Source organism: Clarias gariepinus, chromosome 10 (genome assembly GCF_024256425.1).
Source record: "Clarias gariepinus isolate MV-2021 ecotype Netherlands chromosome 10, CGAR_prim_01v2, whole genome shotgun sequence".
NCBI lineage: Eukaryota > Metazoa > Chordata > Actinopteri > Siluriformes > Clariidae > Clarias > Clarias gariepinus.
In genome coordinates, this window is record NC_071109.1 from 11,751,051 (window position 1) to 11,765,525 (window position 14,475).

The 14,475-nt window shown below is 38.4% G+C and overlaps 1 protein-coding gene across 4 annotated transcripts in view; it reads left to right on the top strand.

Moving 5' to 3' along the window:
- Positions 1-14,475, top strand: part of gria3b (glutamate receptor, ionotropic, AMPA 3b) — a 127,623-nt gene that overhangs the window by 61,666 nt on the left and 51,482 nt on the right. For all 4 annotated transcript variants that reach the window (XR_008361204.1, XM_053505392.1, XM_053505393.1 and 1 more), the window contains exon 4: positions 9,845-10,032. Coding sequence is in view for 3 of the 4 variants with exons in the window: in XM_053505392.1 (XP_053361367.1) it covers positions 9,845-10,032 (188 nt within the window). In the remaining variant the exon portion in view is untranslated. The remainder of the gene's footprint in view (positions 1-9,844; positions 10,033-14,475) is intronic.

The window sequence follows — 14,475 nt, forward strand, 5'->3', positions numbered from 1 at the left end:
AAAATCTATATTTTCAGTTCAGTTTATGACTCACTTGGCTGATGTAACGGATAATTACATCGTGTCCATGATCGTAGGCTGTGTTTCTGCGGAGGTGGGCTTTACACCGATCATTCGTGCAGGTGTTTGTGTGTGTGTGTGTGTGTGTGTGTGTGTAGCCACAGGCCAAAGCAGTGTGGGCTGTTGAAATGAAAGGCAGCAGCAAGGGACCCTCCATCCTGATGGATGCATGGGTTTTTAAAGATATGGCTCCATGCGTCAGCTGTCTGGGTGATCAGGACTGCGCTTGGCTTGAGATCATTTTAATTAGTGAGAAAATGCTACATCTAAGGCTGAGATTTCTGTGTTTTTCACCGACCGCCCTCTCCGCAAATCAGAGAACACTTAGCAAAGTTGAATAAAACTGCTTCCTTTTCTTCCTTTTCTTCCTTTTTTGATGTAAGAACAGACAGGAGGGGAGACAGGTACAATCTGAAACTACTGATTCAGATATCCTAGTCTTAGACAAAGCCAAGCTCTCTACCGGATTTAGAAGCTGAAGTGTGTTTAGAGCTTTCAGACACACCGCATCAGTGACACATTTAGCAAACACAAAGGGTACAGGGACAAACATTAATCAAACATTAAGCAGGTGTATCTCTTGCCTCTGTTAGAAGATGATGAAGACAAAGAATCAAGGAACGTACTGTATCTACTCATTATGTTAATTTTAAAACGCATGTGTAGCGGTTCATTTCCTTAAACCATTTTTTTGGGGGGGGGGGGATTAAATAATAAAGAATTTAGCACTAACTTAAAGGCACAGGTGGCCCGTTTTCCCTTTCTCACAATCGTTTGAGTTTGTTTATGTGCCGTGACACTATGACTCTTTTATTTGGATGCGTGTGGTCAGAAATTGTGTGTGCACTTATCTGGCTTATCAGGTTGAAAATGGATCTTGGGCGGATTTTCAGGAACTTTCTATTTGGCGGTAACCCAGGGCTCTGAGAAAGTCCTGAGCCATAATCGCCTATGATGGAATGTGGAGGCTTATCTTGATGGACTCTATTCACTTTCAGGACAGGTTCATGAACAGACTGTTGATTTTAAACAAACATTAAGCAAAGAGAGAGGAAGGGCAGTTACAAAGGACATACTTTCATATTTCTTCCTTATCATTCTGTCTCTCAAGAACGTCTTTCTAAAATCATTGTTTAACTCCAGACTGCATATTTTAAACTGCAATGTAACAGAATACAGTTTACGATTATAAATGGCAAAATTTCTACTCTATAAGATTTACAAAAAAACAAACAAAAAAAAAATTACACAACATTACGTTTACAGGAAATTAGATACACTTTCTCCTGGAGCCAGGGTTTATTCTTCCATTACATTCTCTTGTATATATTTTGCCAATGATAGAAGAAAAACAAGTAGATCAGGAGGCTAATCGAATGTTAGAGCTGTTTCAGTGGCGGCGAAGTTGTCGAGGCGTAGATCAGAGTGTATATAGTGACTGGGGAAAATGGAAAATTGTCTTTCCTTGACTGGTGTGTTTAAACAGGACCAGTCTCACAGAAGCAGGAATAGGGCAGAGATGAGCTGGTGACATGGCTTACGAGCTCAGGTCGTTTAATGAGCAGCCTAAGAGAAGCGTTGGCAGAAGGAAAGGAGATTAGATACAAGTAAATTCAATTATGGCTGAGCCGCCATGGGTGACACTTCAAACTTCATCCTGTTAAGATCCGGTTCAGGGTGACGAAGCTGAGGCTAATACTGTGCACTTCCAGCAGCCTGCATGATTTACATGGTGCTATCGTTGAGTGTTCTGTCAAAAATGGAATGTTTGTTACAATAATCAATCGTAGGTTTTTGCATTACTAAATAGCATTTACGGGGTAATGAGGTAATACTTGCTTTTGTTTTTAGGAACCATATAGAATATGTTCATATTGAGGCATTAGCAAGGTGGAAGTTTGACCAATAGAGCAAATACTTACAGCACACATACTGTAGACAGGTTTTTAAATTAAAATAGCCATCGAAAGTGGCATGGCTTGGTCCAAAAATGTGTGTTTCTTTCCATGCACTTTGCACTGTCGCCTTGCAACTCCAGGGTCCGGGTTCGTTTCCCGGCCAGGCTTGATTCCCGTCTCTGTGTGCATGGAGTTTGCATGTTCTCCCTGTGCTTGGTGGGTTTCCTCCCACAGTCCAAAGATATGCAGGTTAGGCTAATTGGCGTTTCCAAATTGCCCGTAGTGTGTGAATGAGTGTGTAAGTGTATATGTGTGTATGTGCCCCGCGATAAATTGGCACCCTGTCCAGGGTGTACCCTGCCTTGTGCCCTACGCCTCCTGGGATAGGCTCCAGGTCCCCGCAACCCTGAATACAGGATAAAGCGGTATAGAAGATGAGTGAGTGAGTGAGTGAATTCTTGTGAGTGAGTGTGAACAATAACAAACACAAAACAACATGATAGTAAAATATATGTGGCTTCTATCAACACACGGTGCATATGCTCTTTATTGACAAAAGCTCTATGTGAACAAAGACATTAAACATCACATTAATGGGCAGCCATGGGAGCTCATGGGTATGCAAATGAGCACACACCATGGCACAGCGACACTACAATGTTTCCATTTAGATTAGGTTTGGCATCATTTTTGCCATGGATGTAACTGAAAAAAAATGCATTATTCAGAATGAACAGATACTTTGTTTTTAAGATACATATAAAATAGAATAGAATAGAATAGAATAGAATAGAATTCCTTTTCTTCTTATTGTACATACAGTAGTTCAATGAAATTCCAATGTGACAACATGGTTGGATCCTGTGCATAAAAAAAGATATATACAATAGAATAGCACTATCTTACCCTGATTTATTAGACAGTTATTCAGTTATTTCAGTAATCTCCTTAGTTGTTCTCTTTGCTTAATTCAAGCCAATAATGGTATTGTAGCAGCTGAAAGATGTTAATCACTGTGGTAATAATCCAATCGAATGCTCATTAAACCCTGTGACTTTTTTATTGACCAGACAGTGTACAGTATGAAAAAAAAAACACATTCACATGCACACTTATAATATATGACATTTTTCGCATGGTTCTTAATATGCAGTGCAATTGCACATGTAAAATATTAAACACGTTGTTTCTTACTGGTGGGTGTATTGCACGTGTTGTACTGGACAGTAATTGTGCATGCTGAGCACTGCACTTGGGGATGCAACATTCATTAGTAAAAGCATCTGTAGGTCACAGGGGTTTTTAATTACGTTAGTAGTTTGTGTATATTCTGGTACATAGAAGCAACTAAATTGGTTATATATATATATTTTTTTTAAACTGTGGGATAAAAAAAACTGAGCTGAAGAAACTGGAGTATTCAAAGGAATCCCACAAATTACAGAGAGCACATGCAAACTCCATGTTGGAAGCATGAAGCAGACCAGATCCCCAGCCCTGGAAGTGCAGGTGGACAGCACTAAGCACTGAGCCACTATGAAACCTAATCGATTACATGTTAAATAAATAAATAAATAAATAAATAAAGAAGGTGGCACAGTGACTTAGTGGTTATCACTGTAGCGTTGCACCTTCAGGTTCCGGGTTTGATTTCAGCTTCGGGACTGTATGCATGGAGTTTGCATGATCTCCTTGTGCTTGGTGGGTTTCCTCCAGGTACTCAGTTTCCTCCCATAATCCAAAAAACATGCAGAGTAGCTTAATTAGTGTTCCAAAATTCCCCATAGTGAGTGAATGCGCATGTCAGTGTGTGGATGTATGTGGATGTGTGTGTGTAAAGGATTTGCATCCCATCCAGAGTGTAACCCGTCTCGTGCCCTAAGTCTCATGAGATAGGCTCCAGGCCTCCGCACAACCCTGTAGATGGGATAAACCCATATAGACGATAAGTGAGTAAGTATACTTTAAAAAATAAAAATAAAATAACAGTGCCTTTTCTTCTCTGCTTAATCTGAACTGCATGTATTTGTGTGCGGTTTTATCTATTTTTTGTCCACCTTGACAAATAACGATAGATTGTACAGTTTAACTAAATTAGTGCAGTTCACTGAAAGAATTTATTCCCCGCGATATACTGTATACTGTAGGTTTTTTACTGAAAATCTATTTTGGTAATTGAACATTTTACTTTCCTTGCTTTCTCTTTTTTTTTTTTTTTGTTCATATTGATCTGGACAGGTGAGCTTATAAATCGACAGCCCTGGCCTGTGGGAAGCCAGCACATCATACAGAGAGACGTGATGCCGAGTACACTGCTGGCACACTCCAAGCTATATTTGCAACATTAAAGCTGAGGATGCTTGGATTGGCACGTCATGAGCCATGTGAACAACAAACAAATGAATAGCGCTCTGTGTTTAGATAGCCTCCTAGGTGACCTACACATGAAAGGAAGAGGACAGTGGCATTGCGACATATTACACTTTTTTATCTCCGAAGCTGTCGACACAGCTGCTGGAGCATCAAAGATGATAACGCAGTCTCCCATCAACTGTAGGGACCGATGGGGGGGAAAGAGAAAGGGATTGTGCTGTGTGTGGACATGTGTGCGTGTGTGGGGGGGATTAAGTAATGTTGACCCACTCAAGCAGTTAGTAAGGTGGGGGGTGGGAGGGTTAAGAACGACAGAGTTCAAGCCGTGACTGCATTAACAAGCAGCCAACTCCAGTGATTCTGCCACACTCTGCAGCTTTACGGCATTTTAAAAAGCGCCTGGCTCAAAGGAATGATGAGCTCTCAGGAGTGTAATCAAAAACAGCCGCCATCGTCTCGCAGCATCGCCCCAGCAAGGGGAATTTATAGATTTCGATAAGGAAATCTTGTCGTCGTCTCTGCAATTTATGTGGCCCTGCGCATTACATTCACTGCACTGTGGCATGGCTTAGGCTTGCATACTTAAGGTGGTGATTGCAGATGGCAGGCTTTGAGAGAGGACTTTTCCATCATGTTGGACCTGGTATAGAGTAACTAAGTATATATATAGTAGATACACTTAGCAACCACTTTATTAGGAACACGTGCAACCCTAAGTGTTTTTTTTTTTTTTTTGATGTTGTAGCCCAGCTGCCTTACCGTTCCTAATAAAGTGGCCAATGCAAGTATATTTCTATCATGGTCAGATCAAAAGTCTCATCTTTTATAAATCACTTTATAATAGCTTGGAAACTTTAGAGTGGCGTATTGAAATATAGTTCCAGTTCAAGCTCAAAATTAATTAGCTTTTTCACTTTTTAATGTGAGCACAACAAAAAAAGAAATAGACTATTATGTATTTCAGCACATCTGCAAAGTTCTGCCCAGGTCGAAGCAGAAGAGTGCTTCTGAGTTTCCTTTATAGTTATTTAATGTCAGGGTTTTATATCTGGGTGAAAACTTTCCTGCTGACTTAGGAGAAGTGAACACAAAGCACATCCATTCCAACATATATTTACCCCAAGCCAGATTTCATCTTTTAATTTCCATAAAAATGTGTATTCGGAAAGGGAATTGAATCTTTTTAAGAATCTTAAATGAATTCTGTTGTTCCCATTCATATTGGCCTTGTAGCGCTGCGCCGAGATTGTGCTGGTATTAATCGACTGTTTCGAAATGAAAAGACTGATAATGATGATAATCAGAAGAATGGGGGTTGTGTCTCAAACACGCGGGCTTCTCACATACAGCTCAGGCCGCGCTGCAGATGAGATGTGCAGGGAAATGGAGGCATGTTTGATATGCTGGTTCACTGCTTAGCTTTTAGCTAAAATCGAGGCGAATGCTGCCTCACTGCCACCAGAAACATTTGAATGTCACAGTGATTCATTTAATGGTGCATCAGAGCATATTAGCCTGTGTGCCTAATTTGTTTCAAGAGACAAATTTGTTCTGACAAGCATGTCTTCTCTTTTCGGTGAGGCATGGTTCAAGTTCACGAGCTGGAGATTCATTTACTGATAGAGGATATGTGCAATATCGGTGACTAGGGGGACATCCATATGAGGAACGCACACATATTCCAGAATAATTCTTGCCGGTGGTCATTATATAATATTAAAACAAAATTTTAAATTTGGAATTCCTTATTCAGATTTTTTTATTATTATTATTGAAAATGGAAGCATCCAATCACTGGAGAGAATTCGAGGCATAGATTTATGCACTTTATGACTTCTTGGTTAGTTTTTTGTTGTTGTTGTTGTCTTATTAACATTAAGAAAAGAAAAAGAGCCAGTTAAGAAAACAACTGTATATAGCAATTTGTAAACACCAATTAGCCTAATCCTCATGCAAAGACTGATTCGAGAACCGATCCTTCAAACCTGGAGGTGCATAATGTTAACCCCTATGCCACCCTACACACACCACCCCTAAACTGTGGCAAATAGTTAGAGGGTATGATGTTGCATTCAATAATAAACAAAACTATGGAATTATGGCTACGTAAATGTAATAGGAATACGATAAGTGATTATATTAAACTACTAAATGTTGTTCAAGTCAAACCAGGACTTTTGATTGTACAGAATAACGGAACACAAGAGTAAAAACTACTTTTATTTCTCTATATAAACATCTGCTACACTAATGCATATAACCCAGATTTTCACTAGTGATTACAAAGTTTCCTTTGTATCTTATCAGACTGTCAGCTTCATGTCTGAAACACTGGCCCCCCTGGAACACTTTTAATGGGCCAAAAGAGGGGAAATCACTTGAAGAGAGGACAATACTGTACAGGGATGTGGAAATAACTCCCAGACATGTTTTTGTAATGTGCAAGAGTTGTTGAAAGAATGATTGTGTGTACAGTACCCATAGACATATCCATTTCTTTCAAGTTATTCATCGATCAGGCGTGGGATGACTGCAGTGGACTCTGAACTGTCTCAGCCGGGATTGTATTTTAAGGAAAGATGATGTGTCCTATGTTATACTGTGGCATCACTGTTACTGTGTTTGACGTCTTCTGTAAATGCGAATCAATTTTCTGCTTTCATTCATGAGAAATTTCATCACAAATCCTGGTTTGACTTGAACAGCCATCATAATAAGCATATATGCATGCTGTGATATACTGTAACATGAGTCAAGATACGTTCCTTATATAGGGATGAACAAAATACGTACATACCCTGTATCTAACCATTATCATTGTGGGTCAATAGTGATTAGATTTTCTAATTTGGATATAAAATAATTAAGATAATATAAAAATAGGGTATGTGGAATTGATTTAAAAAAAAAAGAAAAGGTGTGAAAAGATTACATTTATAATGGTTTTCTTTTGTGACTGCTCTTCAGCTCAACTTGATCGTCAAAATATGATCGTTTCATGACATTACGTATGCGAGTGAATGTACGATTTTTACTATCTTTCACACTTTTGATTTTCATGTTGCCAGATAATCTGGGAGTGCATGACACACTCCTTTCCTTTAGTCCTGTTTTGCTTCAGGTTTGTGGATGGGTGGCATATGGGGCATTTGTTCTGTCTGGTTGGCGATCTTTTCTTTTGAAAGGTCATTTCGCAAAGTGTGAAGCTATGTTGTGATAGCTCCACGCTGTGCCTGAGACAGCAAGGACTGAGCTGTAAGGGACTAAGCAGAAACCCGGAGGAAAGAGAGAGTCCATGCATTCAGAATAAAGAACTTGCAGACGAGACACTTTGTCATTGACATGTCCTTTCAGCCTGGTTGCCATTCAGTCTGCGCTGAATTATTTTGCATAATCTCGTATTGACCGGTGCAGGCTGTGCACTTGTATTAATCATCAACAAAAATCAGACTTCCAATTCCATTTGTATTTGGGAGTCATGGACAGCAGAGCTTGATTTGTGAAAAAGAGCACAGTTTTATGTCAGGCACATAGACAGAAATGTTTGAATTGTTTTACATTTTGCTCCTGGACTGTATGACTACCTTCTGTCACTGTGTGTATAATCATTGATTTTGTATGGTCTATGGATGACTCACTGAGCAAAGACATGTTACTCGAATTCTGCAATTCTCTTTTTGCCTTCATCTGTATCCTCGTCCATTTATCATCCCATTATCTCAGCCTTACTCTGGAAAAAAATATTCCATTAAAATTAGTTAATCTAAATTGACAATAAGCTGTTAACAGTGGGCTGGTTAACATTACGACCCTTTGTCATACAGGACAATTTACTCAGTAGAGACCATTCTGCAATGTCTGAAACACTGTGATGTAACCTATAGCCGTACTGTAGCTTCGTAGATTTGTTGGTTATAGCGTGTTGGTCCAGTAGCCGGGGCAGGGTCATATTGATCATTTTTATTTAGCCTCTAACTGAGATGTGAAAGATAGAAGCCTTGTTATGTTGTACTGTTATAGTATTATTATGTGCTTTGGGAAATGAGAAGCAAATAAGGATCCATTTGCTGTAATAATATAATATTGTTCAGTAAATGAATAGCCAAGTCAGCCCTGCCTCACCTTACTGGATCAGGGGTTTGTAGAGTAATGTATAGATATACAATTGTCATTTCGAAAGGTCTATTTGATGTTAAGGTAAATTGATGGTAAAGTGAAGGTGATCCAGTTTGCATAAACATGAATGACACAAAAATGTATTGAAATATGGTACAACTTCCCCCATTCATTCAGCAGAACCTATTGCTGTAAAAACACTGATTTTATTTGTTTAGCTCTCCAGGAGCTTTTGTGCTCCAGTCCCATGGTTTTTGTTTGTTCTTTACTAATTATAAACAACTTTATTTTTTGCAATTAGTTAGCCTTATTTTATCCTTAGGCTATTTTATATTATTATTATTATTATTATTATTATTATTATTATATTGTGCCTTTTAGTTGTAATTGTGCCGTGGATTTCCAGTTTCCTAGTTGATAATTCCCTCTTTTCTCGCCTGTATTACTGTTTATGATTACAGATAATATTATAATGACCCTCGCTGCCTGTGATTTGACTCATGCTCCGGTCTGTGACTGTGATTGTTTGATTACCTTTCATAAAAAAGGAGAGTTTTTTTTCACTCACATCCTGCCTTTACTAACCACATTTTTCATAATATGTACTCTAATATGACTGCTAGTAATTGGACTGAAAAATAAAAAGACTCAATTGACTGCTTTGCTGTTATTAATACAGTAAGGTGTTTCAATTGATTTTTAACAGCCTCGTGGTTTTAACAGATTGTCTAATTTGAACTGAGATGTGGTAAGATAGAAGCATTGGGGGTTATTCTAGGACTGGGGATTTTTCTTTCTTGAGTCCATGTTGCTCACTCCGATTCGTCCTGTCTTTCAGCATGCACAGTGGAAAAGAGTAAATAAATCATAGTTGACACCAAACCAGGCTATTAATTCATGCCAGTTTATAACCTCCCTATTCAATGCAGAGTAAATCAGTTGAAAGAATGTAATTTGGGTACCCTGGAGCAGGTAGCTCAGTTAAACCAGAACCGTTATCTTCTGAATTAGGTATGAAAATGTTCTCAGTATTCATTTAATTTTTCTTCCTTGGACATGAAAGGATGATTTTGTCTTTGTCCATCTTTGATCTGAACTTACGTCCCAAGGACAGCACTGCATTTAACCTAAAAGACTTTATGCTCTACGCCTAAGCCGTACTTTTTATAGATTCATTTTCTCATTTAGCTACAGTACATTTCACAACCTCTCAAATATCTACATTTACCATTCCTTTTGATACGGGCTTTATTTGAAAGGGCAATGTTGTGTTATTTTTTTTTTTTATCCAGGCATATTTTTCTTGCTAAACAAAATGTTCATGTTGCATTTTACATCATTCCACAGTTACGTGTTAAAAGGTACAGAGTCTAATGTAACAATGATTTCATCTCAAGGATTCTCTATACTCCAAGCCATAATGGAGGCAGCGGTGGCAAACAACTGGCAGGTGACAGCTCGATCGGTGGGGAGCGTGACGGACCCACAGGAGTACAGGCGCATCCTCGAGGAAATGGACAGGAGGCAGGAGAAGCGCTATCTCATCGACTGCGAAGTGGACAGGATCAACGTCATCCTAGAGCAGGTAAAATAATCTCTCGTCCACTTTCCAATGATCTGAATGAATTGGCAGGTTAATAGCACCAAGCCACTCTTCCAGCCTACATTACATTCTTTAATGCTAAAGGTGGCTGAAAAACCCATTCCCTTCCCAGCATGTTAATCTTCAAGTAATCTCCAAATCCAGTCTGACACCACTTCAACCATGTCGATTTCACAGTAAAAAAGAACTGTAAGGAGTGTGGATCAGCTCACCAGGAGCTCAATTAGGATGAATGGATTTGGCGGACATTCTGTGAACATCTTACATACTCTACTTTCACAATGTGCTTTTTTTTTTTAAATATCTGGTTGCAGGATGTTCATTCGTTCATTAAATCAGTAAAGTTTATTCTATTTTTTGATATTCTTTTTTTTTTTTATTGCTGACCCAATGAGCACAAAAAAATAAATAAATAAATAAATAAATCCAATGCACTGGTATGTGTGCAAATGGCAAATCTCTTAAATAATTGATTCATATATCCATTAGCTGCGTATATTACTTAATTCTTTAATATTACTTAATGTCATTAATAGTGATGTAACTAAATATTTATACATTCTTCTGAATGAATAAACAGCTGGTGCACTATATGTTTTTAAGCAAGTGTGTCAGATTGTGTAGGATCAAGCAAGTGAACCAGAAAATGGCTTCATTTGTTTCATTTTACTAGGAAGAAGGATCTCATAAGCTTAGATGTGCATTACAAGTCTTCTGTTTGAAATGCTCCATTTGTGACAGTAGCTGATACCGTATCTTTATTTTGAGTTCAACTTTATATATATATGATATCGTTTAACATTAATATATTCACATTCAATGCTTTAAAATTCCAATCAAAGATTTTTCATGCTTATAATAAAAGTCAGTTTGACATTCGACCCCTTCCTAAGACTGCATTCCTGCTTAATATTTCAGCAGATTAAGTCAAGTGATAAATTGGAGGAAGGAGAGAAGAATTAGGGGAAATTAAAGCAGGAAGTCCCAGTTATTGGCCTCCAGGGCAGACATTTTTTTTTTCCTCCCATTTCAGCATACTTTTACAAAAATTGAATGTAATAGGACTAATCTCCTCACACTGCGGCGGCTCAGAGAAGCTTCCGGACTTTGGGTTCATTGAATGACAGTAGGATGGAAGTGCAGAGTCAGGATCAGAAATGGGCAGCCACAGACTCCATCAGCGTATAACGCCCTGCTGCTGCGAGTGAGAGTAGAGATAAGCCACGGCGAAAGGAGGAGACTCACATTTTATTGCCAGCCAGTGAAGTATGCCTGGTCTCTTTTATGGTTTTTAGGCAAAGCTACTGAGGTGGAGGTGCCTGGGGTCCCCAGAGTCTCATTTTTGCTCAAGAGGATAGCTGTGACCGGGGCCTATCTATCTCAATCAGGTTGTGTGGGAAAGCATAGCCAAGGACGGCATGATATGGCTTCATGTAGGGTGTTGGATTTAGATGGTGTGATATTACTGCGATGTGGAGGAAGTTATATCATGTTGTCTGTTGTTCTGAAATTGCCCCAACATGTAAAAGATTTCTAAGCCCTAAAACCAGGAAAATGACACCTGGTTGAAATGTTGTCCTGCTCCATATAACAGATATTCTGTACACTCCTAGTGCATGTTCTCAAACTTTTTACCATCAGGGAACCCATTTGCCCCAATTTTTCCCATTTGTTTACCTGTCAGTTCACACCCACCAGCCAGCTCTTGCTTGTCATACACTCTCCATAACTGAGGAGACTGAGGGCTAACGAATTCTTCGTTCAAACATGTGAAATCACTCAATGACATTTTTTCAAACTGCTGCTCATAGAGAGTGCTTTCTACCACCTTCCACATACTGTACATGAGCTGTCATTCGCTTCTGTTCGCATTTTTTATTTAAAAAAAAAATGCATTCAAATTTATTCAAAATGCAACTTAATTCATTAAATTTCCAGCTCAAATTTTCAACCTTTTGCACCTGACATCATGATTCAAAGTCTCCTTAGTAGTCATTGCTTCTAAGTTGTTTCAAATTGCATTTGAACCATCCTTGTTGTGATTTATGGTTAACACAAACTACAAAGCTAATTAACTTCTAACACAAGGCTAAATCCCAAGTTTCTCTCTAACTTCTAATCAAGAGCACTGCTTTGCGTGTGGAACAAGGGATTCTACACATAGTGCATTAGCTTTTCATGTTATGCTATTTGGCATTCAACTCCAAAACATTTAGTTAGCTATTAATTAGTAAGTTTAGAATGTCAGTTATAGTTAACATTACCTGCGCATTATTTTTATGAAGCATAAAGAACAGCATATTCCACAGGATCATCTCAGAAGTAACAGAAACATTTAATAAGCTAATGCTAACACTAGTACACGCCACCAAATCCAGGAGGAATCACATGTTTGTACACCGTCTGATGTAATCAAGTTATAAAACCAAATCTGCAAATTAGTATTCTTATTATTTTCTTTATCAATTTTCACATCTTTGTTTCTTTTTTGAATAAGTCGGAAAGTCCACCACAACAAACTGCACATAGAAATAATCAGGAAAACAAAAGCTATCAAATTCTACATCACTATGATCTGCATGACAAAGCATACGGTATTCTGGTAGGTAACAATGTAATCATCAGGTAATATTTATTTTATTTTTCTGGCTGCACCTTAAATGTAATCATTAAAAATACATAGCAGCTTAATGTAAGTTAACGGTACTTCTGGCGTAAACCGTTGTGACTAAAGTCATGGTAATTGCAAAAGGTCTATAGGCGAAATTACCTGGTGGTATGATTTCCACAATTTCAATAAATAAAAGATTGAATGAATAAATTAGTTAATGACTAAATAAAAATAAACAAATGAATAATAATAGTAATTCCATGATGACTTATGTTTTACAGACCTTTAGGGTTCCACAGATCCTACTGTAAGAAACATGGCTATAATGCACTTTTTGGACACCAACCCACTAACCCACTGCATTGTGGGATTATGGGTCTACAGGACATTATCCAGTATGTTATCAGACACAGCAATAGAAAACAGAATGCCAGAATGCATGACAATCTGCCATACAGATTGTCTCCCAACTGTAACTCGACAGTCGTATAGGATAAGCGTTAACTGTTTTATTTGTTTACATTGTTGATGAAATCATTCTCTTTTTTTCCGATTTCACCACATTTTGAGTTATCACACTTGCATGGCTATGCATCATATACTGTGTCCTAAGGGTGCATGTGTCTTGAATCTATCACTTGCCTGGGCTAGTATGGCGGGCTCTCATCGACTTTTGATGCAGAAGTCCCCTTGCAGGCAACAGCCTGCTCAGCTCCTCTCTGAAAAATGAATCCCTATGAATGAATGGCATCTGGGTCAGGCCCAAGGCTTGCAAGCTGTTCAAAGTCTGCAGTGGAGTTTGTAGTGCCAGACAGATAGATGAAGTACACCAGACAATAGACCAAAGCAAGACAACAGCAGTGAAACTTGCTCCAGGAAATCCTCCCAAGATTTGCCACATGCAGTGGAGTACAAGGGGGTCAGTTTGGATTTGTTTCTCAAAGAAGAAGCTCTAGATAGGAGAGATGGATGCTGTTGATTTTTTTCTGCCAAAACAATGGTGAAATTCATGATATGCATCCTTAATTGAGGATTAGAGGGCCCATGTTTTCCTACTTATAGCTGCCTGTTGTTTGTGGTGTGAACAAGGACTGAAAGAGGAAGAGCAGATAAAGGACTGTCAAACAGATCCTACTAAGATTCACGAATAATAATTTAGAGTCAGGTAATGTGAGGTTGACTTTTAAGTATTTTGGTCAATAATAATTCAAATTTGGGGTAACATCTTTTTCTTGAGTATGGTGGCCATCAGTGTACAGTACACATAAGGACAACTGAGATAATAAAAGCAATTAGTTATTTTTCGTAATGAAATAGATTTTCAACACTCAATATTTAGTATGAAGTCGTTTAATCTTCAAAGCCTACTGGATCTGGATGGGCATAGATTCAAAAAGATGTCCGCAATACTCACAAGCAAAAGGAGCCCATGTCTGTTTGATTGCTTCCTCAAAATTGTGTACAGAAATTTGCCAAAAACCTAAATTCGCAACCCTAGTTCCTAGCAATTTTGTGCAGATGTAGATATCCCTGAATTCACAAGGTAAAAGACCTGTCACATATTTGTTCCATCCATTAACTAAACCAGCACAACTCTTCATATAGGCGAGAACTAACTAGTGAATTCACTTGTTTTTTTCCAAGAGGGGAACTACTGTATCATACATCGCAAAGCTGTGTCTTAATACTTTTGGCCACTATTATATACTCATAGTCCGGTATATGTCTAGTAATTTCTGGTGTTTTTTTTGGCAGTAATAGGTCCGATGGCTGCATTTGTCTTTTGTCCGAGGCATATAAGTGACATAAAAAGT